General features: G+C 38.7%; 4 protein-coding genes and 1 long non-coding RNA gene across 39 annotated transcripts in view; 3 read left to right on the forward strand and 2 right to left on the reverse strand.

The window, feature by feature from the left end:
* Dscam1 (Down syndrome cell adhesion molecule 1) overlaps positions 1-6,729 on the reverse strand; it is a 68,773-nt gene extending 62,044 nt beyond the window's left edge. For 29 of the 33 annotated variants that reach the window (XM_071711118.1, XM_071711128.1, XM_071711117.1 and 26 more), the window contains exons 1-2: positions 6,577-6,729; positions 4,035-4,161 (exon numbers count right to left, since the gene is read on the reverse strand). In XM_071711118.1, coding sequence (XP_071567219.1) covers positions 4,035-4,125 — 91 coding nt within the window. In that variant the 5' untranslated portion in view covers positions 4,126-4,161; positions 6,577-6,729. The remainder of the gene's footprint in view (positions 1-4,034; positions 4,162-6,576) is intronic. The other 4 variants (XM_071711109.1, XM_071711111.1, XM_071711110.1 and 1 more) reach the window with 1 other exon arrangement.
* A 1,696-nt stretch (positions 6,730-8,425) lies between these two features.
* Dpm1 (Dolichyl-phosphate mannosyltransferase subunit 1) lies at positions 8,426-9,761 on the forward strand. Its single transcript, XM_071711164.1, has 4 exons — positions 8,426-8,632; positions 8,758-8,968; positions 9,046-9,236; positions 9,322-9,761. Exons 1-4 carry the CDS (start codon positions 8,493-8,495, stop codon positions 9,539-9,541), a joined length of 762 nt encoding a protein of 253 aa, XP_071567265.1. The 5' UTR covers positions 8,426-8,492; the 3' UTR covers positions 9,542-9,761.
* Positions 9,762-10,949: 1,188 nt separating this feature from the next.
* LOC139775285 (centrosomal protein of 104 kDa) lies at positions 10,950-18,436 on the forward strand. The gene is made up of 15 exons (XM_071711161.1): positions 10,950-11,236; positions 12,622-12,786; positions 13,447-13,658; positions 13,864-14,262; positions 14,338-14,539; positions 14,646-14,793; positions 14,870-14,996; positions 15,063-15,289; positions 15,389-15,658; positions 15,858-16,071; positions 16,133-16,314; positions 16,398-16,543; positions 16,697-16,798; positions 16,882-17,007; positions 17,183-18,436. Exons 1-15 carry the CDS (start codon positions 11,197-11,199, stop codon positions 17,251-17,253), a joined length of 2,631 nt encoding a protein of 876 aa, XP_071567262.1. The 5' UTR covers positions 10,950-11,196; the 3' UTR covers positions 17,254-18,436.
* On the reverse strand, positions 17,966-21,534 carry Nsun2 (tRNA (cytosine(34)-C(5))-methyltransferase Nsun2). Of its 2 annotated transcripts, XM_071711163.1 has the most exons (10): positions 21,245-21,520; positions 20,477-21,047; positions 20,250-20,412; positions 20,069-20,176; positions 19,802-19,989; positions 19,545-19,689; positions 19,160-19,471; positions 18,720-19,087; positions 18,465-18,632; positions 17,966-18,393 (listed from the first exon to the last, which is right to left on the reverse strand). In XM_071711163.1, the coding sequence occupies exons 1-10, from the start codon at positions 21,308-21,310 to the stop codon at positions 18,290-18,292; spliced, it is 2,193 nt and encodes a 730-aa protein (XP_071567264.1). In that variant the 5' UTR covers positions 21,311-21,520; the 3' UTR covers positions 17,966-18,289. The 2 variants fall into 2 exon arrangements, with proteins under 2 accessions (XP_071567264.1, XP_071567263.1); XM_071711162.1 differs by having other exon boundaries at positions 17,966-18,632; positions 21,245-21,534.
* A 253-nt stretch (positions 21,535-21,787) lies between these two features.
* On the forward strand, positions 21,788-23,031 carry LOC139775289 (uncharacterized). 2 transcript variants are annotated; one of them, XR_011718790.1, is made up of 4 exons: positions 21,788-22,041; positions 22,120-22,326; positions 22,416-22,514; positions 22,622-23,031. It is a non-coding gene; the product is annotated as an uncharacterized lncRNA (long non-coding RNA). The 2 variants fall into 2 exon arrangements; XR_011718789.1 differs by having other exon boundaries at positions 21,789-22,041; positions 22,619-23,031.
* Positions 23,032-23,423: the final 392 nt, after the last annotated feature.

Here is a 23,423-nt window from a genome sequence, read left to right on the forward strand (position 1 = left end):
GACATGCCACGACTTCAAGCAATTTCTGCGTAAGTGTAAGCTCTGTAAGTTGAACTAATTTTGGTCCGAAGATAACAACGGAGTTTTAGTTACGGAAAAGGAATGTTCCGTGGAAACAGAACGAAATGTAAGGGACACTTAACAGCTTGTGGGAACATTAGCAACGAAGCCAATTAATTTAAAGTGCCACGAGCGACGAGACCTTTTGTCTCGTGTCTTCGGGTTTCGCTTATCATCCGTTTCAACCAGGATATGCGACACCCACTTGCAATTGGCGCGTTGCCAATTGCAGCAAACAACAGGTTGTCGGGTCTGTTATTGAATAATATGCGATCAACGTCATGTGACCATAAGGGAGACGACAATGCGTGATTCCTTTTCCGTCGTGGAGAGCTGCGCTTCTGCGTCTATATCGGTACCATCGATAGCGAAAAGTTATTTCCATCGACAGCAAATTATGTGCCATTGACTGCAAATTTATTGCAAATGCATGACTCGCACATTTTTCATATCTCACAAGAAACAAAAAAATCCTCTACCAAATACGAATTATAAACAGTTTCCGTGCAATTCTCTTTCGATATAATGTACAAGCGACATTACACAATTATGATTTATAACTGGATCAACAGCTGAGAAAATATATTTCGGAATCTGTATTTATTTACCCGTGAAAGTAGCTAACTGCAATTTTTTATAACAGAATGATATAAAAGGAACACGAAGATACGAATGTTTATCGATTCAAGTCGCTCCTTGCTGCAATGGATACCCAAAGTTTATGCAGGAGTCTACCGTGCTACTTTTCTCCTCGCACGTAGCCACCTACTGATTCACCTACGACGATTGCAACGAAGCGGGAGCGTATACATATAAACCCGGTGCGGTATAAAATCAAGAACCGGTTAGCGAAGCGTGCGCCGTTGGAGCAGGCGGGAGGTACACGCGTAGGTATAAAGAACAGGTGTTCCGAATTTTTGTGAATACGCGCCTTCTGCTAGAGTCGGATCTCGACTCGCACAACTGCAATTTTATCTCGCCTATTCTAGTCCTGTTCCAACTTTCCTTCCGATCCATTTCACTCGATGGTAGTGGAAACTTTCCAAATAAAATTACATTAAATTGAAGCATAAGAAATGTCAGCTTTTTATTTCTTCTTTTGCGAGTATCTTATATTTTTGTCTCTCTTTTCTTCTTCTCTTTTAAACCTCATCGCGAATATTCTCTTTCTTTCTCTTATCCCTTTCTCTTTCTCTTTAAATCACCTCGTTAAGTTGACAGTTATAATGGCGTTAGGTCACCGAAAGGGTTAAAAGGATTAAAGTTAACGCAGGGGTATTGCAATGATTAACTGGGTGCGTACGGCAGTTTCAATGGTTGTGCATTTACGTTCAAAGGGTTACGTTGTTTATACGTTCCGCGGCACGTGCACGGTTGCAACAATAGCCCAGGGTATTGTCCGCGGCTATATACACGACGGACGCGGTACGCTGCACGAAGTGGGATATCGATCGCAGAAGTGGCAAGTAGAATTTTTTTCCGAGATTAAACTCTCACGCATCCCCCGATGAAAGACGAGATTCTTCCCGGTCGAGAACCGCTCTGTAATCTATATATAGCGATAGCTTCGAAACGTCCGGACACGCTGCATCGAATATATTTCCAGCGTGCACACACGCACACGCGTCATCACGCGCGTGACTCACGTGTGTGTTCACATCTGCTCAGGAGTGCGTATGTGTATGTAAACGTAAGATACTGCGACGTGCATAATAACGAGGAATATGTCGAAACCATAAGTCGACAAAGGTGCCAAAAAAAAGAAAACGAGTCAACCAAACGGTATTTCGATCGAACCTTTTTTTCGATTTTTCGTTAATTTGAAGTTAAATTTTAATTTTAAACGCTTGTTGGGATACATTTTTATTTTAAAACTGCTATGCTCTGTGAAGTGTCATGCATTTTTTTATATGACTTTCTTTCGTTTTTCAGAGATTTCTTTAATTGTTTAATTATTTAGTTAGTTAAATAAAAGACGGAGTAATTAATTTAACTTTAATTCTCTTAAGCATTAATTTAATTAATTCTGAAGTATATTTTTCAGTCGTTTTTCCAGAGATTTCAGAATTAACAGTCAGTTCTCTAAAATTACTATTAGAATTACTCAAATTATATTTTGTCAACACATATTACTTAATGACCGCGAGGGTGGATATATAACTTATTCGCGTAGGTGTGTAGGAAGTCGCGAGAAATTCTCAAACCTCTCTCGTTCTTTCAGGTCATATACGGCTTCTATAACTGCGTCTATTTCTGTTACTTCCTGTTAGATACCAAAATATCGAATGTTTCTTTAAGTCTCGCTTACTCAAGCTCCAAATGCAAACAGTATAATCAATTTGGTCTCAATATCACTTTCAACGCAATAAAAATTCAACAAAATATTGTTAAATTAGAATTTGATTATGGACATGTAATGTAATTTATTATACACGTGTTTGACATGATTATAGTCGACGTATATTTGCAATTAGCACCGTTTGCGTCACAATTGTGTTAAAATCCGAAATGTCTCGTGTGTACGCGATTTCGCAAATTTTCCGTATAATTGAGTCATTATAAATTCCATTTTTCACTTCATTGTGGTTATCGATGAAATTCCTCTCAATGGTCTCTTTTTAATTTTTATCCTCAACTCAAAGATCAATTAAGAACACCCCGGCTTGATGCCATTATTCTTTTAATAATAAATGAAGTTCCGCTGATGAAATAATGCAGAACCCGCATAATACGCGGATTCACCTGGTGCCGAGCATCCGCGAATGCAATTCTCTTCTCGGAGCATGATGTGAGCCTGCATTCTGGGAACAGCAGCTGTTCCTTTCCCTCGAACTCCTCGTTCCCTTCATCTTAGTCTCTCCTCCGACAGCTGCGCTTCGTGATCCGTTCGTACCTATACGTCGGGACCTTTCACGGTCCCAACTAACCGTCTGTTCGGTTCAAAATACGCGGATACGAGATTACGCCGAAAAAAGCAGCAGTCGACCGTTATAACGAATCAGGAATGAACGACATCAAAATCGCGCGGCGACTCTTGATTATTCCATTATTGGAATGCAACGTCAATCTCCCACTGCTGGTCTTTACATTATATAGAAAAGAATCCTATATAACATTTATAGAATAACAATTTCTAATATCTCTCTAAAATTCCTATACTTCTACATTTTTATTATATCAGATTTGAATGTACAATAAATAAGTGGAAATTAATTTTCTCAATTTTCACAATTTTGTTCTGCATCTCGGTAGGAATTGATTAGAGCCATATGCTAATCTTGCTTCAATATGCTAATGATAGCTAGGAGAATTCAAGGAGAATATCTAGCATCCGTTGAGTATTTGAAGCACGTGTACCACGAAGAGCAGAATGCCGCGTCAGCTGATAAACTTTGCAATTTGATAAGCTAGGATGTGTATTTTATAAGGATGTTGCAGTATTCAAATATGTATCAGATTTGTAGTTTATGCAAAAAGATTACGAATAATTCTGAAAAACCATCAGAAATCTCGTTGCAGATGCAACAACAAAATTGTTAAAAACTGCACAGCTTTAAAATAAACAAAAGCTTTAGTTTTGAAAGAAAATCTAAACTGTCCTAGATCTCTCAATTAATATCTGAATTTAACTCTTGTAATTTCTCCAGTTATGCATCACACATGTTAAGCATTGACATTTTCAATCAAATTATTTTTACTGGCTTAAAAATCTGCTTTTATCCTACATTATTATGTCCTATATTATAAGTATCTTTACTGGGTTAAAATCTGCCTTTGTTGCTACATTATTACGCCTCACTGCAGTGTATTTAATGCGTACAAAGAAGAGTCGTGGCTTGTCCTTCTATAAACATTCTTCCAATTTTCAACGCATATCGCATGACCCTCATGCATCAATGCTTCTTCGTAATTATCGTCGAGCCATGCCGAGAAACGCGGGATGAATGAGATCTTTTCGCGCGAAGTTGACTCACCCGTTGTCAATGCCAGAACAGCGACTAATAGCAGCATAGCGACGACGTGGATGGGTGTCTTGTACCCTCCGCCTGGAGGATCTCGCCACATCCTTACCGCGGCTCTTCCGAGTGCACTGATTTTCACCTGATTCCACATAAAATACACCAGTTGAACGATATACGCACGTCGTAAGGCGATCGCCGATGATCCGTCTCGATGATATCCCAATAATTATCAAAAAGAAAACGCGTTTCAAACCACGTTTTAGTATTTTATTATAAATTGACGGCTCATAAATTTAACAGGTAAACACGAACTCTCGCTTAGTTCAAGGTCGGTTGGTCGGTAACTATTGGCACAATCACTTTCAACGTGTTTAGCATACGTTAAGAAACTCGCGTAATAGGCTTCCAAAATGAATGAAATTAATCGTTCTCCGCTGACAGAAATTATATAAATATGATTAGATTAGACGGCAAGATTGGGTAAACTCTGACTAATTGGTCATAATAATAACATGTCTGATACACTAATCAATTTTGATTAAGTAATCATCAAAGAATTTTGAACTAAGATTAGAAGTGCTAGTATATCTGGCACACGCTTAACGAAAACATAATTATGCATTAAACGTGATTGCTTTTAGATACAATTCTATGAGAGTATTTATAAATAATTATTAAATTTGCATTTCATGTAATAAAATAATTTTTTAATATTATATGGCAGAGAATGATATTAAATTAGCATCTATTTTAAGTAACTTTTCAGGCATTTCTATTAATTAATTAATTGAATCACATAGCAAAAAAAAATTGGTGTACATGTATAATAGAAGAAATTATTGAAGAAATTGAAGACTTCAGTTTCTGAAGACTTTCAGTAAATAGACTGCCTCTTTTTTCAAGGACTTCAAAGAATTGATTTTAATGCTCCGAAAACTCAATTTTCTGGATCTAATCGTCAACACGCGTGAACACACTATTGTAATTCTTCGTAAATTTAAAAATGGACTAGCGCGTCCAGGGTGAAGAACCTAAGAATATTTCCTGCACAATGCCTGTCTTCCTCACAACACCTCGCATTGCAAGAACGTGCAATTAAAGACGCGAGGAAAATTCTGAAAAGCACGGAGAGCATCTCTTTGGCGTGCGTTGGTCCGCGATAATCCGCAGAACGCGAGAGAGCGCTATCTCTTTGCGGAATGAAAGTGCACGTGCTGAATCGCTGATAGCAAGGGTTACGGTGTTGAAGAACAGCGGGTGAATCGTCGTCAGCGGGGGGAGGAGGGGGGGGACGGGGGGTCGAAGGCGGAGAGGGAGCGATCGCGAGAGGGGATGAAGAGGCGCGGAAGGGCGGAGGGAGACAAAATGTGGCGGAGTTGAACGGCTCGTCACGGGGCTGCTCCCTCTCGGCGAGTTTATTGATCGCAGGGTGCGGAGCGGTTCAATCTACCCCTCGCAACGGTGCGCGCCATGCTGCCATCCGGAGCTCGGGGGCTATGCCAGGCGGCCACGACGGTGTCCGTGTGGACCCCCGCTTAAAATCCTCACGCCTCCTCTCCTGGCCCCCCTGCCACCCCCTGCCACCCCCTGCCGCAACGGGGGGGACGACCCACCGCGTAGCCCGAAATTATTCTCCGACCCGTCAGACGATGCGTCTCTCTCTCTCGCGGAAGTCGATCGTATCGGGACGTGACGCCCGCGACGCATTTTACGTCACCGTCGTTACATCATGTAACTCGACTACGGAGCCGCGGGAAAGAGAAAATTTATGGGGATAAACTGGAGATCCAAGAAGCGACGGAGATCGCGGTACACTCACGTCGGCGTCGCGGGGACGATATCTCGCGACCGTGAGACAAGACAAGACGTAAATTCGCTCGCGCTGGTGAACGGCTGATCTTCCCCGCGCGAAAAAAAGCCGCGGACGATGAGAGAGAGAGAGAGAGAGAAAGAGTCGGCCGTCGAGAGAATCCCGGCGCGTCGTGACAAAAAGTCGAGGGCAAAAAGAACGGAGTACCGCCGACCATATGAGAAGCAGACCAACGGACGAAAAAGTATCCGAACCGTCGTGCTAGGTCTTTCATGTTTGAGAGAACGATTAACACAAAGACGCGAACGGAATCGTTGCCCTAGATCTTGGTTTCGCGGTTCGCTCTTCTTGTAAAACCGAGAACTGGCGTAAGAATTGATTCTTCGACGATCTCGGGGATGTCATCGAGGCCCTGCGACCATCGGCGATCGCGTTCTTTCGGAATTCTCAGCTTTCGCTGGCGAGAAATCAGAAAGGGTCGCGTTGGCGCGTTTTAAACCGCCCACAAATCGGCGCGCACACACACACACACACACACACAGTGTGTCGTTCGATCACCACCGATACACACACGCACGCACACACACACACACACAGGCATGTACGCACTCGCACGCAGAGATACACGCACACATGCACACAACCACCCGCGATTTCGGCAAAATCGGCCGACGTTTTCGCCGATCCCCCGTCGAGGATCGTCATCTCCTCGGCGAGGGAGAAAAAAGATTCGCTCACACGTACCGACGACGCTTGTCGTATATGTGAACTCGCAGGGGGGCACAAATGCACGCCGACCAGATCGGAGAGGCGAAACGAGCACTCCGGATCCGCGAACGACCGATCGTAGAGTGGAGTGCGGCGTGCGGCGTCGTTTGCTTCGAAGCGGCGGCTGTTCCTCGGCTATCTCGAGGTCGGCTACGGTGGCGCGGCGGTGGGGGTCGTCGGCGCGCGGCGTGAGCACACACGCTACTCCGCGCCCCGTCGCCCGCGGGATGAGGGGTGCATCGCCGGCAGGGCCGTCCAAAAGATTTTACCCGGAATGGACGCGAGAAAAGATGCGGAAAATTCAAATTTAAAACGTCGGAGACGCGCGCACATAATTTTAAAACTTTTCTCATAGAAACAGAATAATTTTTAGCGCGCCAGGAAATTTGTATAACTTGCGCTTATATCGTTAAGAACGCACGTAAAATTTATTTACACAGTAATCTATATATAATCCATAAAAATATTTGCAGGATTTACAGAAATCACTATTTTTTTTATTACTCAATCAAGAATAAACAATGAAGAAATCCATATGCAATATGTAATTTTACTAATTTTACGTCTACAGTTATTGCGTGATGTATAATAATTAATCGTCTATTCAAACGTCTAATAAAGTAATGAAATCGCAAGAATCGCAATTCGGCAGATATTTCGTCCGGGGGTGCCAAAAATTAGTCGACCGGCACTACCGGTTAGCCGACCTTTGTCGCACGCGGCGGAAACGGCCAATGGACCAAATATATATGAAATATGTATATTTGTGTGCGAACGCGTACGTGTTTGCGCGAGCGCAAATTCGCGGATATTTGCGGAATGCTCATAGGCTCGTTATGACGATAAGCGATTATCGGCGATCATATAGACCAATAGCCAATAATATGCGACCATGCAGTGGGGGGGGGGGGGAGGGGGAAGACATGATAAATTTGATCGATAAAACACACCGCAACTAATTATAGCAAAATTTGCAAAATAAGTAATTGGAACGAGGGATAAGAAACGCTTCTTATCATTATCTTAATTCGGCATTATCTATTTATGTAACGATATTTGATAACTCCGATAAAGCGGTGCGGATAGTTTCGCATGGATAGTTTGTAGTACTAATTTTAATGGAGGAATATAAGTATATAATTAATGCAACATAACAATAAAGTAAATGGAACATATTGAAATGCAGCACGAGAAATAAAAGTGATATAATTTATACTTAAATGTTATGTGATACATGTATAATAGACAGTGTACACACAAATTTAATAATTCCTCACGTATAAAATGTTGTTTATTAATTTGTTAATTTCTGGAAAGTGCTTGTTTTCTCAATTAATAATTCTCTCAATTGCTTCGATGCTTGCATAATTATGTCGCGTTTAACTCGGGCTTTTTATCATTTGGCTGATGAAAGATAAGATGAATAATTTGCTGTATGTAAATATGTTACATTTCACGGTACAATGTTACATTGAAATTGTATTTACTCAACGATATTGTAGAGAATTATTAGACTAATGTAGTTTAATCTCAATGTAATCGATTAATTAAAATTATTTTAAAATGCTCTTGATTGAAGAACATTATCGCTTTTATAATTTTAATATTACAGTTTTAAATCACTTTTTTCCTTCTCTCTCTCACTCTCTCTCTTTTTCTTTCTCCCTAAAATTTTTTGAAGCATTATATAAAATGTGATATTTTGCTAAATGTGCAATTTATTAGTTTGAAGAGAGCGCGGTTTTGAATGTCAGATATCACTATGGTCTTGCGCATTTGTGTGCCATGACATTTCTGACAGTCTTACCAATTGTCGAATCGAGATACTCGAAATTCCTGTTTCTTGCGACACGTCGGCCCATTTGTAAACAGCTCAAAACAGCTACGTCAAAATGGTAAATAAAGAAGAAGTGAAGAGCATCATAAAGGATTTGTGCAAGAATGACAAGTACTCAATTTTACTTCCCACTTACAATGAAGTGGAGAATTTACCGATAATAATATGGCTTATTGTGAAATATATGGAGGAGAGGTAACTAGACATAACCTAGAACCGATCAGAATTTATGTATAATTAGTGAAATAAAATGAAAACAAATCAACTTAAGCCGCGTAGTTGAAAGAAAGCTTGTCAAACAATAATCTACATTGTTACAGCGAGCTTGCCTACGAAATTATTGTGATAGACGATGGTTCTCCAGATGGGACCCTGGACATGGCCAAGCAACTGCAACGTGTCTACGGCGAGGATAAAATAGTCTTAAAGCCCAGGGAAAAGAAATTAGGACTGGGGACTGCTTACATGCATGGAATTAAATATGCGACCGGGAACTTTATTGTTATCATGGACGCCGATTTATCTCATCATGTATGTATTACATTGAGGAACAAATAGGAAAGTAATACTGATGTGTTTCTATAAAAAAAAGATTTTTTATTTTTCAGCCCAAATTTATTCCAAAAATGGCTGAGTTACAACGGTATCTGGAGCTGGATATAGTCAGCGGTACCAGATATGCGCAGGGCGGCGGTGTTTACGGCTGGGATTTCAGGAGAAAGTTAGTCAGTAGAGGTGCAAATTTTCTAACTCAGATTCTATTGAGGCCTGGTGCAAGCGATTTAACCGGTAGTTTTAGGTGATAAACTTATTATAGATTTTTGCTCTCTTAAAATGTTAACAGATTTTAATGTGTTCTTTGACATGGGATTTTATAATTCTAGACTTTACAAAAAAGATGTACTGGAAAAGCTGATACAGTCCTGTGTATCCAAAGGATACGTATTCCAAATGGAAATGATAGTCAGAGCTAGACAATTCAATTATACGATAGGGGAAGTGCCAATTACATTTGTCGACAGAGTCTATGGTCAATCTAAATTGGGTGGTTCAGAAATTTTTCAGTTTGCCAAGGGCCTTCTATATCTTTTTGCTACCACGTAATTGAACAAATGTATAGGATAAGAAAAAAAATGATCCTTCCAGGTCAAAGCATTTAGGCAGCATCAGGAAGCATCAAACTTCCTAACCAAACATTCCAAATTGTGTACTACCTAAACAATTATATACACGTATGGATATGTTTAAAAAAAAAATATATATATATATATAATATATCTATCTAAAATGTTTTAAAAATAAATTATTAAAATACCACTTTTTATATATTGGTAATCTTATGTTACTATTACATTTTCCAATTCATGAAATGTTCTCGTCGCAAACATCGTTAGATTGAATGATAAATGGAATATTAAATCAAAGATTGCGATACATCAGGCATTTTTGTCACGCGAGTATCTTCACGCGATATTTCATTTTGTAACGCGAACGTTCTCGCGCGAGAATAATCAAAATTATTTCAAAATAACACGTGCGCCTGCACGTGGCCATGAACGATGCAGAGGGAGCATGCGTACATAACGCTTCTCGTGGGCTCGTCCACCCTCGCCGCACCCTCTGACGTCACGCAGCCTCCATTTATTGATCCATTACGAAATTACAGTCTATATTTCTACTCGAGCCGACTCGAGTAGAATGCAAGACGCGAGTAGACTACATCAGTAGAATATCGGTATTTATGCGGTAAACAAACACGGTGTATCCTTCACCGTGAAAATAATTTCCCAGGGATTCTCAAATACCGCAACTTTCTCAATTAATTCACATTAAAAAAATTTTCGAAAAAAAATCCAGTTTTACTGAATAAAAAGAACAAACTGCCTTAACAAACGATGTTTTCAAATAAAAACACACAAAAGATATTTATTCTCGTTAGCTTGAATAATTTCTTTCGAAATCAAAAACTGAGACATAAAAAAATTTTTAAATCCTAATCCACTCAAATGCAATAGTATAAAAGTTGAAAAAGATTACAGTTTCAATTAGCAATTTTAAGTAAAAAAAAATATGAATTTAGATACGACCGTGAAACTTATGTTTAATTCTGATTTTCCGTGAATTGCTCTTCACGGATTAAAATAAATCTATAGATAAGAAGAGAGAAACGTGAAGCGATTCAGTCGTCGTCAAGATCAATTCTTCACGATTGAGGAAAATAAATTCGCATTAAGTTTCTGATTTCCGATTTATCCCTTCCTTCCGAGAATTATACTCGACGATCGAGTTACGCGGAAATCTCCATCGACTTCACGGCAACATCGGCGGCGTCACCCCGATATCTGCGTCGCGTTTGCAACGTCGCGTGTGCAAAACCGTCGCACATCCGCGAATATACGCATGCCTTTTTCGCCAGGAAAATCCCTCAACCAGTTAAACGGCGACGGAGAGAGTCGGAGAGACGGAGAGGCGGTTCTCCACTTCAGCTCCGGTAGTCCGGAGTCCGGTACGAAGCCAGTAGTTCTGTCGCAAGCTTCGCCGCGGCCGGATGCGCGAGTGGGGTGGCCTGCGCGCCGGGGTGAAACTTGCAAGCTCCCCCTTTATCGAGCTTGCAGATGGCTGTGCCTTTTAGATTTTGACGTGTCTCTCCGTTCCTCCCCGTTCGTTCGTCCGCGCGCTTCGTGCCACAACATTTCAGTCGTTTCTCACGTCGTTCGCTCCGTCGGTTTCCATTTCTCGACGATCAGCACCCCCACGACATGCCCAGGAAAGTCGGATTCAACGTCGTCTACGCCACGAGTAAGGCTGCCAGGCACAGGATTGTGATGTTAAAACGCGTACTAACCTCGAGCGAGGACCGGGAAAGAGTTGGATATATTACAAAGACCGAAATTTCGCTAATAAATGACAAGGATTAAATGGACAGTTCCGTTAAACGGTGATGCCGACTACTTTAGCGTTTTCCAGACAGTGCGGCGGCTGCTCGATAGGGTGTCGGGGTGTCGCGATGAGCCAAGATAATACGATTGGTGATTTCAGACCGTTCCCACAAAGATTAATTAAAGCTAAATCATGATCTAACTGATATCATTTATAGGAAAATGTTCGGAATAAGAAATAGATATAGAATAAGAAATTTCTCAAATTCTCTCGTCGTCGCGCTCTGAAATTCACCCTCTGCGGCTCAGATCCGCATGGCTCTCGGCACTTGAATTATTTCTGTCGCGATGGCCCGTCGGGGGCGTCGGGATTCCGCTAGGATCGTTGTGTCTTAACGCTCCTATCATCTCATATTCGGATACATTGATTTCTGCCGCGAGACGAGCCTGCGGTTCCCTCGGCTCGCACGTTATCTAGCTGCACGTGTCCGCGGCCTGGTCGACGGGAGCAATAATCTGCAAGCCGTAACCACGGAATTACTTTTAAAAATGTATCGACGAGACGTGAATGAATTCGTTATGAACTCGTAACCGCGGAGGGGGTTGGTACGGCTCGGAACGACGTACACCGTTCCGGGGAAATACGCGGTCGTAAATCGTGCGCGAAACCGCGATATCGCGTGACGACGTTGCGTTATTTCAAAACGCCTCCCTTCCGCATAAATCGTATTTTGAAAATCCAAAAGAGTTAAACTGCGGCATTTTGAGGGCCAATTTATTTCTTGCGGAAACGCGCGCGAAATCTTAAATATACCGCAAATGTGAATGAAAATGCACGACTGTGATCAGAGGAACGCTCGAGGAAGTATCTGAGCATTAAGTAGCAATATCCAACACCACATGTAACTATATGTGCGTCAATAATTAAGTAACGTATAGTAAGAACTTCCACGAGCGTGCTCGCTTGACATTGGCTTTTGATTGACATTTCGACGAAAGACTCGCAGAGTTCTCTAGATATTTCAAGTATTATTATATCACATCGTGATTACTAAATAGCCTAGTTAACTTAAAATTTAACTCGTATATTATCAATACTATACTAAAGCGATTTTATGTCGTTGCATTTTAATCACGTGAAAATAATTTTTATTATTGTTTAACGAAAACACATTGCGATAAAAATATATTCGTTTGAAATTGAAGTAGAGTGAAAAAAGTGTTCTAGGATAATTTTAAGCGCTCCCTTCGCAGTAGAAGGACTAAGCCTTGGATTTTATTCAGATTCTGAAATGTATTTTCAAGGCGAGGAGGATAGGCACTCGTCGTTAGAGCTTAACGTTCATGGGCCGACAGTGAGAGGTTGGCAGAGTGCAAGGAACTGCACGTATCCTCAGGAACTGATTCTACGACTTCATGGGCCCACAAAGCTTACGAGAATACAGGTCCTGGCTCATCAGTACCTTATACGTAAGTGTGAATTTTAAAAGGCTAAACGGCTAAACTATTCGAATTATAATTCAACTTATCTTCCCAAATATGTGATAGGCACACAAATTATTAATATTACATCAATGATTTTGAAAAACTGATGTCTCAAAAATTACAAGTTGCTAAAAATATATCTTTACGTTTTATATCAAAAAATTGAATATTTTGCTTATTTTTATAGAAATATTATTTATTAACTAGTCCTAAAAGTTACTTAAAATACGAAATATAGACAAATACTGATTCTACTACAAAATTTTAATTAAAATTAATATATTTACGTCAATAAATTATGTTACGCAAATAATATAGAAATAACGATGAAAGAAAACCATCAGTTTTCTTTCAGCGCGGTTAAAAGCATTATTGTTTGTTAAAATGACGTTTCGGTTGAAAAGCAATTTGCTGACAATGAAAATCGAATTAACGAGCTTACCGTGATTTCTCGGGGCTACATTCGTCTCCTCTTCTTCATCTTCCGTCCGGCTACACCGTCGGAAATGAAAATGTACCGGGTGGCAAGAGAATCGTGCCAATTTTCGATATAAATTTACGGGCAGACGTAGTAGATCTTCCGGTGGATACTACCGATGCAATTTCCGCGAAGAATGTAAACTGCTACGTCTACTTTGATTTCAGCTGAGAAGCTGGAGATCTGGACATCGAGGGAGGCAAATGCATCCGCTTCGACGGACTTCAGTTACCTGGGCTACATCACGCTGTCCGACAACGCATCGACCCTTTATAAGAGCAGGGAGCTGAAAAGCGTGGCTCTTCCGGAAACGGAAGCGCTATCGCTGAAGCTCAGGCTACACAAACCGCACAGTAACGCGCACAACACTTACTGTCAGGTACGCGACTCACTTAGAGCTGGCTAAAAAAAAACTATAAATATAAAGATTTTTAATAAAAATTAAAATAAATATGTAGCCCAACAAGTTGTTTGAGTAAAACAAGTTTAACAAAATAAGGTAAATTCAAGATATAATTAAATTATCGTACAGATAAATTTATTGAAGTTGTTAGACAAAGCTATAAAAATCATTTTTCTATCAGGTTGGCCTTATAGCCATAAATATACTTGGCGAGCCTTATGGTCAGGAATTAGCCGGACAAGGGGATGCCCCGTACAATCCGCATTACATCTCGCCTTACGACGATCTGGCATTCGAAATGTACGTCGATCGGGAAGTGGCCAAAATCATAAGGCAAATGGAAGTGAAGAAGTTGCTGGCGGTGGAAGAGGAGAGATTCGAGTACGCTTCGAAATTGAAGGTGGCTATGGAGAACCTGAGAAAAGCGGGCGAGCGTCTGGGCAAGTACGAGTTGGAGAAGAAGTACGCCATAGCTTTGGAAGATTACGATAAAGCCAAAGCTAAAAAGGCTCAGGCTCAGCAGTACAGACAGCAGGTCTATCAATCGTTGGAGATACACAATCTGCTCGAGATCAACGGGGTAAGTAGCGTTCTTTGGAACTTCTCGCTAGCGAAAGGCCCAGCAGTAATACTATAATTATCAAAAATGATGCAGCCTGTGGAGAAAAATAATCTGTCGACCGCGGAGGACAAAGAGCCGACGTCGACCGACAATTCGAACACAGCGGCGTTGCCCGACGACGTGACATCTCCCCCGAGACTGGTCATTCCACCTAATCGCGATGGTGCCGTGTCACCAACTGGTCCAGCACATCAACCACCTGTGTCGCCATTGCGTCAGAAATCTAACAGTCCCGGTATAATCTGTCGAAGGATATCATTATGCTACATATCTTCTTGACGTGATTTAGATTCTTCGAATTTTTAGATATTTACGTAACGTCAAATTTTCGCACTCCTCAGAGGTAACCGACAGCCCTACGAACGGTGTCCATGAGAAGCAGAACTGTAACAAGGGATCCCTCAGTAGGCGGAAAACTAAATCAGCGGGCCCGGCCCTCCGGTCGAGTTACGAAGCCTACGAGGAAAGGACCATCCCCGCTCTAAGACAGTAAGATGGTACAACGTTGAAACATCATAACAATATCGAAACGGTGCGATAAACTCTCGTTGATATTCATGTTTAGCTCGCACACAAACGAGTTTACGAGAGAGTGCCACTTGGACAGCGCGGAGACGAAAGTTACCTCGAAACTCAACGATAGGGAGAAGAAACAAGCAGCGTTACCTATTGCGGTTTTCGGGATGGAGATGGTAACGATAAAGATGTTTCCTACAATGCTTGGATATAGGATAAGTGATAACGATAATCGTATGCAGGTGGAAAAGTTCTACTCGAAACAATTCACGGACAAGGAGGAGGGACTGATGCAATTGAAAGAGGAATTGAAGAATTTCGACTCGGCGGTTTCGAAACATTCTCCGAATAAAACGGCCAGGGCGACGATCCTGTTGTTGCACAGAGCACTGAGAGACAAAGTCTTCAGCGTATACAGCTTGGCCGCGCAGCTTATCCGAATCTTCTTCGCCGAGTTCGCCGCGGACAGGTAAACCTTTCTAACATATAATATAAACACTATTCTTATATTCTGAGGTTCAGCATCTAGTTTAACGTTTAACTGATGATTTATTAATGATTTATTTAGAGTGTCTTCGACTGAGATTGCCAGAAGCGTCGAACGTCTGCTGCCAGAACTTCTGACGAAGTCTGGAGACACCACCCCGAGGATACACAATATGGCAGTGCACACAATTCTCAGCATGGCAGACTGCAAATGCGTGCGGGAGTTGCATATAATACCGGTGCATTTGACCAGACCCGTCAATAGCAGCACGCATCAGAGGCTCGCCCTGAGCAGACTGGAGATGGTGGAGCAACTGATATTGAGCCATGGCATCTCGACGGAGAAACAAAGGTGATTCTGAACAATAGTTTTGGAACGCTCGAGCTCGCATGAAGCATGTTTACCAGAAGTTTTGAGGAATATTGGGCCTCTGCCATCGAAACGCAGTCCTTCTGACTCTCGTCTAATCGATCCGCAGAGGTCCTTCCTCAAACTCGACTCTGTGTTAATAAAACGCAATTACTCTGATAAGGTATTGTAACTGTTGTAGCGGGCTGACTTGTCGGACATTATCCGAACTAGGTTCTTCCGGTCTGCACCACCCGGCTGAGGCAGTGCGAAAGGTCTCCGAGAGGATTCTCGTGTTGGTGTACAAGGTCAATCCCAGACTGGTGCGAAAGCAATTGCCGCCTGACGACGACATAACACGACGGAACCTGCTATATCGCCAGCTCTTCCATGAATTCGATTTGATCGATCTTCAGGTACGCAATACTTGGATATGTTATAAGAGGGATCGATTTTGTAATCACGTTATGATTGTAGAGAAAAAAGGAAGCCGAATCCACCCATAAAGCAACAACGACGCCTACGCGAACTAGATCTACGGAAAATAATGTAACTAATTTAACCAAATCACCCTCGAGATCAAGCCCGGTCGTGAGTACCGGAAGTTCAACGAGTATTACGTCTCCGTCCGAAAACAGTACCGATCATAAGGGAGATAAGTATGTACAATGAGAATTAAATTCATCGGTCGCAAAAGATATGGAGAATCTTGATGTTTGTTTTGTTTGGGCAAATTTTGCAGAATGTGCATATTTTGCCTGTCGAAGGGTCAAGTGTACTCCGAAGAAGGTCTGAACATACATTATTGGAGAACTTGTCCTATGTTAACGAAATGTGAAGCGTGTAAGCAAGTCGTAGAAATTTCTTACTTGAATCTGCATTTGTTAAGTAAGTACATGAGAATTTAATACATTTAAGTTGCATTTAATAATCAAAAGTATTAAATATTCTGTAAGTAACATACACAACTGAGAAAACATGATCAATTGATAACTCTTGCACCTATCGAAATTATATATTAATTTCATAATTTTTTTACAGATGAATGTGACATGAGGAGTAATTACGTAAAATGCGATACATGTAAACAGGCGGTGAATGAAAATGCGTTCGAGAATCATAGACAAGACCAAAAATGCACAAGTATTATATACTTCACTATTCTGATACGATATGATAATAGAGATCGAGTGAAGCAGGAATTTAAATCTTGATTTGTGTTTTAGAACCTATAGAGGGGTATGAACGCTGTCCCCTTTGCTCGGCTTTGGTCAATCAAAACAAGTGGCGAGAACATCTCATGGGGGAACATCCGTGTGTAAATAATCCACGAAGCAAGATCGGGAAAAGTTGTAAGTTACGATATATTTCCGACTTGGATAAAATATAAATTATTTAGACTATTTGTAATAAATCTAGGAAGGATTCTCTGTAAAGCTTTTATGAGAGTATAGGAGAACTCTACAATAGTAGAATAAATGCTGTTTTATAATTTTAGTGAAATTCGAAATTTCCATACGATTCTAGGTTCGAAATCACCGTCTAACTCGCAAAGTATCAGCGGCAAGTTAACATCACCAACGGGTAGAGATTACTAGCATCAGGCAACAACCTCGAAGCCAGTGGAGAAATTCGACAAGTCTTAGAGAAAGGGATTTTGATTTTATTTACTTCATAATTTATATATATATGTTATATATATATGAGCTGTCCAGCGTTTTTTATATTTGTACCTATATCTAAACGATTTTTTATAGAAGAACCCATCCTTTATTAGTAGAGATTCATATAGAGCGGATTTTTTAAATTGTAAGTTGGAAATTCTGACATATATATCTATATCTGTCATCTAAATATATATATATATATATATATGCATATATATATATATGTATATATATGTATATACATATAGATTTAGGCGACACGCTTATTAATTTAGCTAGTTTGCGGAATCTACGTGGGGGATATAACTTGGTTAAAACGAGAGATTTTAGGAATTGTTAATAGGTTTCATTCTTTTTGTCATTGTTGCATGATATTCAAGGATATATGCAGGAAAGTGCATCAATTATTAAAGGCAGTGATATTAGATGTTACAAAAACATCAGTCATTTCAGGATTAATGATTCCTTGCATCCGGCCATATTTATAATGAAAATTTGTACTATATTACACATTATGGCGAGAAGTGTCCAATAGGCATTAGGAAATGGGAAGATCTTTACCGCTCAAAAAACGTTAGATATCGCATGTAATTTCATAAAGTAGTTATTTCATAGAAAATGGACAGTAAAAATAATCATTCCATCATTTCATCGTCGATGTTTTTATCCCATAAAATCATATTTTTTTCTTTAGTCTATTTATAATATAATTTATACACTTTTCAGTATAAATACTCGATTATTACCAGATCGGATTAACACATTCCCCTTAAATAAGAAAAATTAAGTCCTTAGTAATTTAATCTTACTTAATTTATATGTGTATAATATGTGTATGAAATTAGAAAAGTTGAGAAGTCTTAATTATGTCATAACGAACAATTCAATTATTCGTTATGTTTCAATTGGCATCTCTGTACCATCAACTTTTTTTATGCTATCCTTGTTCTTCGTTGTACTTTTTTCATTAATCTTCAGTTTTAATTTCAGTTTCAAATTCAGTTTTAACATCACTGTTGTTGACGTCCTCGGCTAATGCAGCTGCGCGATTTTCCTCGAATTTATTTTTCTCTGTAGAATTATAATGTAAACAATAAGATATATTCTTCCACAATAGTATGACGTTATTACAAGAAACATACCAAATTTAGAACAATCCGCTCCTAAAAGCCGTAAAGAATGAATTGCGTCGCAAGTAGGCACATATGCCCTAAGAGACATTATTCCCCTCCACCCTACCAGCTGAAGATTTAGACGATTTAGATTGTCAGTCTTTTCTTCTTTATATAAAAGTATACAGCTTCCAGTTGCTTAAATTAAACATATTTTTTAAGTAATATTTATGAATCATCATGTAAAAAAGTATAAAGAAGCAAAAAAAGTACTATTATATTTACCAAATTCCTTGAGACGTTCCTGAGTGTTTGAACTTAATTTTACAATTTCAGGTGGTGTGTGTGGCTCGTCATTTTGTAAAAGCATTATTAAATCCTCTTTCGAGATCTCAAGCTTTCTGTTATCACTTATGTAACGAATGATACTATGCATTCCTTCTTGAGCAAGTCTGAAGGCGCAATTCATATTTTTATTGTCGCACCGCACGAATGTCTTAACACCAGTGTTGATCATCTTTACTCTATTCTCATTAGATATCACTATATCACGAATTGCCGGCGACGTGAAATAAATATTTTTCTTTTTTCCTTCGCGACATCTTACTAATAAACAACGTGGATCTAAATCGTCAGATATACCATAAAAATCTCTGAAAACATATCAAATGATATATAAAAAGCAATTATATTAAATAGTACAAGAAAAAAAAACTGGAACTCACTTAATAGACTGCCATACGTCTTCTGTTTCGTCTTTAAAAAAGACAAATGGGTCCTCTCTGTAACCGACAATCCTTCTTCGCTTTTTTTGTGGTTCCCGTGATTTCTTTTCTTCTTCTAATGTTCTTTTTCCACTTGTATCTTGCGAAGCTTCTTCCTCAAGAATATGTTTTTCCTTCTTTTCATTATCATCTGCATCTTGTGCATTTTGATTTAATACACAAGTTTTATCTTCCCATGGCAGGGATTTTACTTTCTCCAACACGGCTACGAAAAAACCTCCAGTATCTTGATGATGTGGTAATATTCTCATACTATAAAATTAGTAAAAATATAATCCACAGAAATAATATATTTTTATCTGATAATAATTTATTTGATATTTACCAACGTTCAAGATGAAACTTAGAAACTTCGTTTGCTTCTGGAGGAAACATTTTCGGCCGTACTTGCGTCTGCCATTGTTCTGGAACATCATCCCATCTATCGTAGTATTGTAAATTTTTAGATGCTGGTTTCCAATGTGTGACACCTAATTGCAAAATATACTATCATACATATAATATAATGTTTTTAAAGATTTACCAATATCGTTATGAATATATTTTTATACATATTTCACATATTGGTATCTTAAAACTTACCAGGGTCACATAGTAATCCTGGTACTAAATCTCTACAATCAACTAATTGTACTGAATCTCCAGTCTCACGAAGAAGTCTATGAAGTACTGCTTCATTTTCAATGGGGTTTAGTGAGCATGTGGAGTATACCATCCTCCCTCCAACTGTTAGCAATTCTAAGCCACGTTTTGCTATCCTGTACTGAATTCTATAAAATAATTGAAATTAATATTTTCTACATTGTTTACATAATATATAATTTTACAATAAATTATATTAATTTGTACCCGTGGAGATTATTGCCATTAGCAGGACTCCATTTGCACCATATATCTGGATTCTTTCGCATAGTACCATCACCACTACATGGGACATCCGCAAGTATCCTATCAAATCTATCAAAGAAACAAAACTTATATAAAAATGATAAAGATAATTACTTAAATATTATAAAGTTTGAATTCCTACTTTAATATATCTTTTGCACCATCTGGTTTTGTAATCATAAAGTTTGGCATAACTGATGAATCGTGGTTCGTAATAAGAATGTTTGGACTGTTTAATCTTTTAGCTTGGTGCACCAGCATGTAGCATCGATTGTTATCAACATCATTAGCTATTACAAAACCCTCTACGGAAAATAATTAACATTTGCATTACGCTCATCTTTTACAGTACAGTTTAGCATTAACTACCTGGAGGATCATTTCCTTCATCTGCATGTATCATTTCTATAAGTTGTGCTGTCTTTGATCCTGGTGCCGCGCACATATCAAGAACCTTGTGTGAAGGTTTGACATCCAGAACCAAAGGAGGTACCATACTAACTACTTCCTGCCTGCTGATACTGCCATTGTTAGTTTCAGCAATAAGGAAATTATGCAGCCTAAAGTACGCCTCAGATCGTCGGATATCTTTCCTGGTTAATTGCAATTGCCAAGCTAGTTCTTCTGGATAAAAGGGTAAACTATGTAATATAGTTTTTGCTTGACTATTAACGTCTTCCTTATCACCACCGTCCAAATTTGCATTCAAAATCCCTTTGAAGAAATCACTTTTGATTATTTCCAATAAGGCTTTAGCTTCAGCTTTTGAACCAGTAATACGGAAAGCAACTGGCAGATTGGTCCTCATAGTGCTGATAAACGCATCCCATTTATCTTCTGGTACTATTCCTTGTGTCTTATAATAGTTCTCAAAATCATTGTTCTCACGAATAATATCCGCGTAGCTTTTATGAGGAGTACTACTCCATTCATCCTTTTTCTACAAATATCAATTACATGTCAACACGCATTTCAAATTCACAATGACATCGAATATTACATCAGATAAAAACATACTGAACGTGTTGTTTTAAAAGAGCACAAATGTGTACAAACTTGTTAGTCACGTTATTCTCATAAATGTAAACCATATAACCTCTAATATATTTCATCTTCAATATTAATGGATAATCATACCTTCTGCTTCTCACGACGTTTCTCAGCGAAGTTCTTTTTCGGTTTATTTTTTCGGCCTTTACCCATTTCTTCGTAAAAATTACGTGTTTTTGATTAATAACAGGATATGACTCGCTCGCACTGCATACACGTGACAAACCCAGACAAATCGTCCGTTCTTCTCGAACTTCCTGAACTGGTGCACATTGGTGCACCCGGTGCAGGGTGCAGGGTGCAATAAGAGTGAAACAAAACCATAAACATATAAATATTAAATAGATTGCGCATACGTTAAAAAAAAATTATACCCCAATAGCGGTTAAAGGTGCGATTTCACGATGACGCTCGACGCTGGATTCGAGCGTCAAATCTGGTCACGTGATAGATTCAGAGGGACGCGAAATATAACCTAACCACTGGATTGGCTGAATCTAATCACGTGACCAGATTTGACGCTCGAATCCAGCGTCGAGCGTCATCGTGAAATCGCACCTTAAGGCATGGTGGAAAGAAAACAAGGTGTGCTCGTTAGAGGGGTCGAAATTGAGCATGTTCTGCGCAGACATGGCGACGGCCAAGCAAGCGCCATATTGAATATATATAGATATACTTTATGTATATACATACGTCAGAAGTGAACGTGTTTCGGCTTAATTTGTCTTTTTTAAAATGCCTATGTGTAGTGTAAGTGGATGCAAAAATAGAAGCGAGAATGCAAAAGAGAAAAATATTCAATTTTTCTCTTATCCAAAGGATGAAGAAACTGCGTTGAAGAAAATGGATAAAAGTTTCCAAGAAAAAAGTTAACCTAAAAAACGGTACGCTATTTTGAATCTATATAAATTATAATATTGAGGCATATATTTTTAATACTTTATTGAAATTAATTTTTGTAGCTCGCATATGCTCTGTCCACTTTACATCAAGCTGTTACAAACCAAAGCCAGCGTATTTAGCAAACTGCGAAAATTACTCGCCTAAGAAATTACGAAGACTTCATGATCATGCATTCCAACAGAAAATTTGCCACTATTGAAGGAAGGAGAAGTGCTAAAGGAAGTGCAAAATCAACACAACATAATAAATGTTAGTGAAAACAGCAGGTGTGTATTATTGTATTATATAAAATGTTTTCTTATTATAATATGTGAAGATTGCAATAAATTCTATTTACAATATCTTTTTTTAACAGCAAAAACAGTTTTAGTGAGTCCGAGACCAATTTGATCGACACTTCAATGGAAAATAAAGCAGAAACATGTTTTATGCAATCTTAAAAAGAAAATGCTAGGTATAATTTTATTGATTTTATGCGTATTAACGACTTCATTGCTGTACAAGAAATTATTGCATGTTGTTTTATATTTTCATTTCTTAAATATTTTTTACTTTCAGCAGTGCAAGTTAAGCCTGATTGGGTTTTAACAGTATCAGATGGTCATTTGATTTATCCCTCTGATCATTTCATTGAAGCAGCGTTAATTATGAACAAGATTTTTGAAGAATTTCACGGAACTTCTGGCTTATCTAAAAGTATGTGGATTTTTAAGACTGTAACTAAATTAACAATGGAAAAAATGCCAGAAGAGTATGGTATACCTGAAGAAGTAATGCTATGTCTTGTACAAAAACGTACATAAGATTGCGAGAAATTAATAAGAAATTAGTGTCTGATGTAAAAAAAAACGTTTATACAAAAAAGTTTTAAAATTCATGTATTGAAATCTGTAATATCAGCGTGCCACATATGTTCATTTTCACATATCAATTTCTTGTATACTATTCAATAATAAACTTATTAAACACAACTTCTCATGTTATTAAAATAAAATATTTATTACATTTATTGAAATTGCTGTATTTAAATAAACCTATCTTATATCCACAATATTTTTAAAACTTCAAAAAATTATTTACTTTTTTCTCATACATCTATTATATTGTTCAATTCATGCTTCTTTTACATTTATTTTAATATTTCTTTATATATAATTTTAACATTTTTTACTTAAAATTAATTATTACATGAAATAAAATTGCATTATATGCAGAACAGAAAAAGAACTTAATTCTCATTTAAAAAACTGCGGTCTTAATTCTATTGGCCAATAAACCAATATGTCTCCAGCTTGGCCTAACGCACTCATTAGTTATTAGAAAGGATGCGCAACAGCATACCTTGTTTTCTTTCTACCATGGG

This window comes from Temnothorax nylanderi, unplaced genomic scaffold (genome assembly GCF_030848795.1).
Source record: "Temnothorax nylanderi isolate EJ_2023f unplaced genomic scaffold, tnyl_v1.0 TNYL_tig0095_pilon, whole genome shotgun sequence".
NCBI classification, from domain to species: domain Eukaryota; kingdom Metazoa; phylum Arthropoda; class Insecta; order Hymenoptera; family Formicidae; genus Temnothorax; species Temnothorax nylanderi.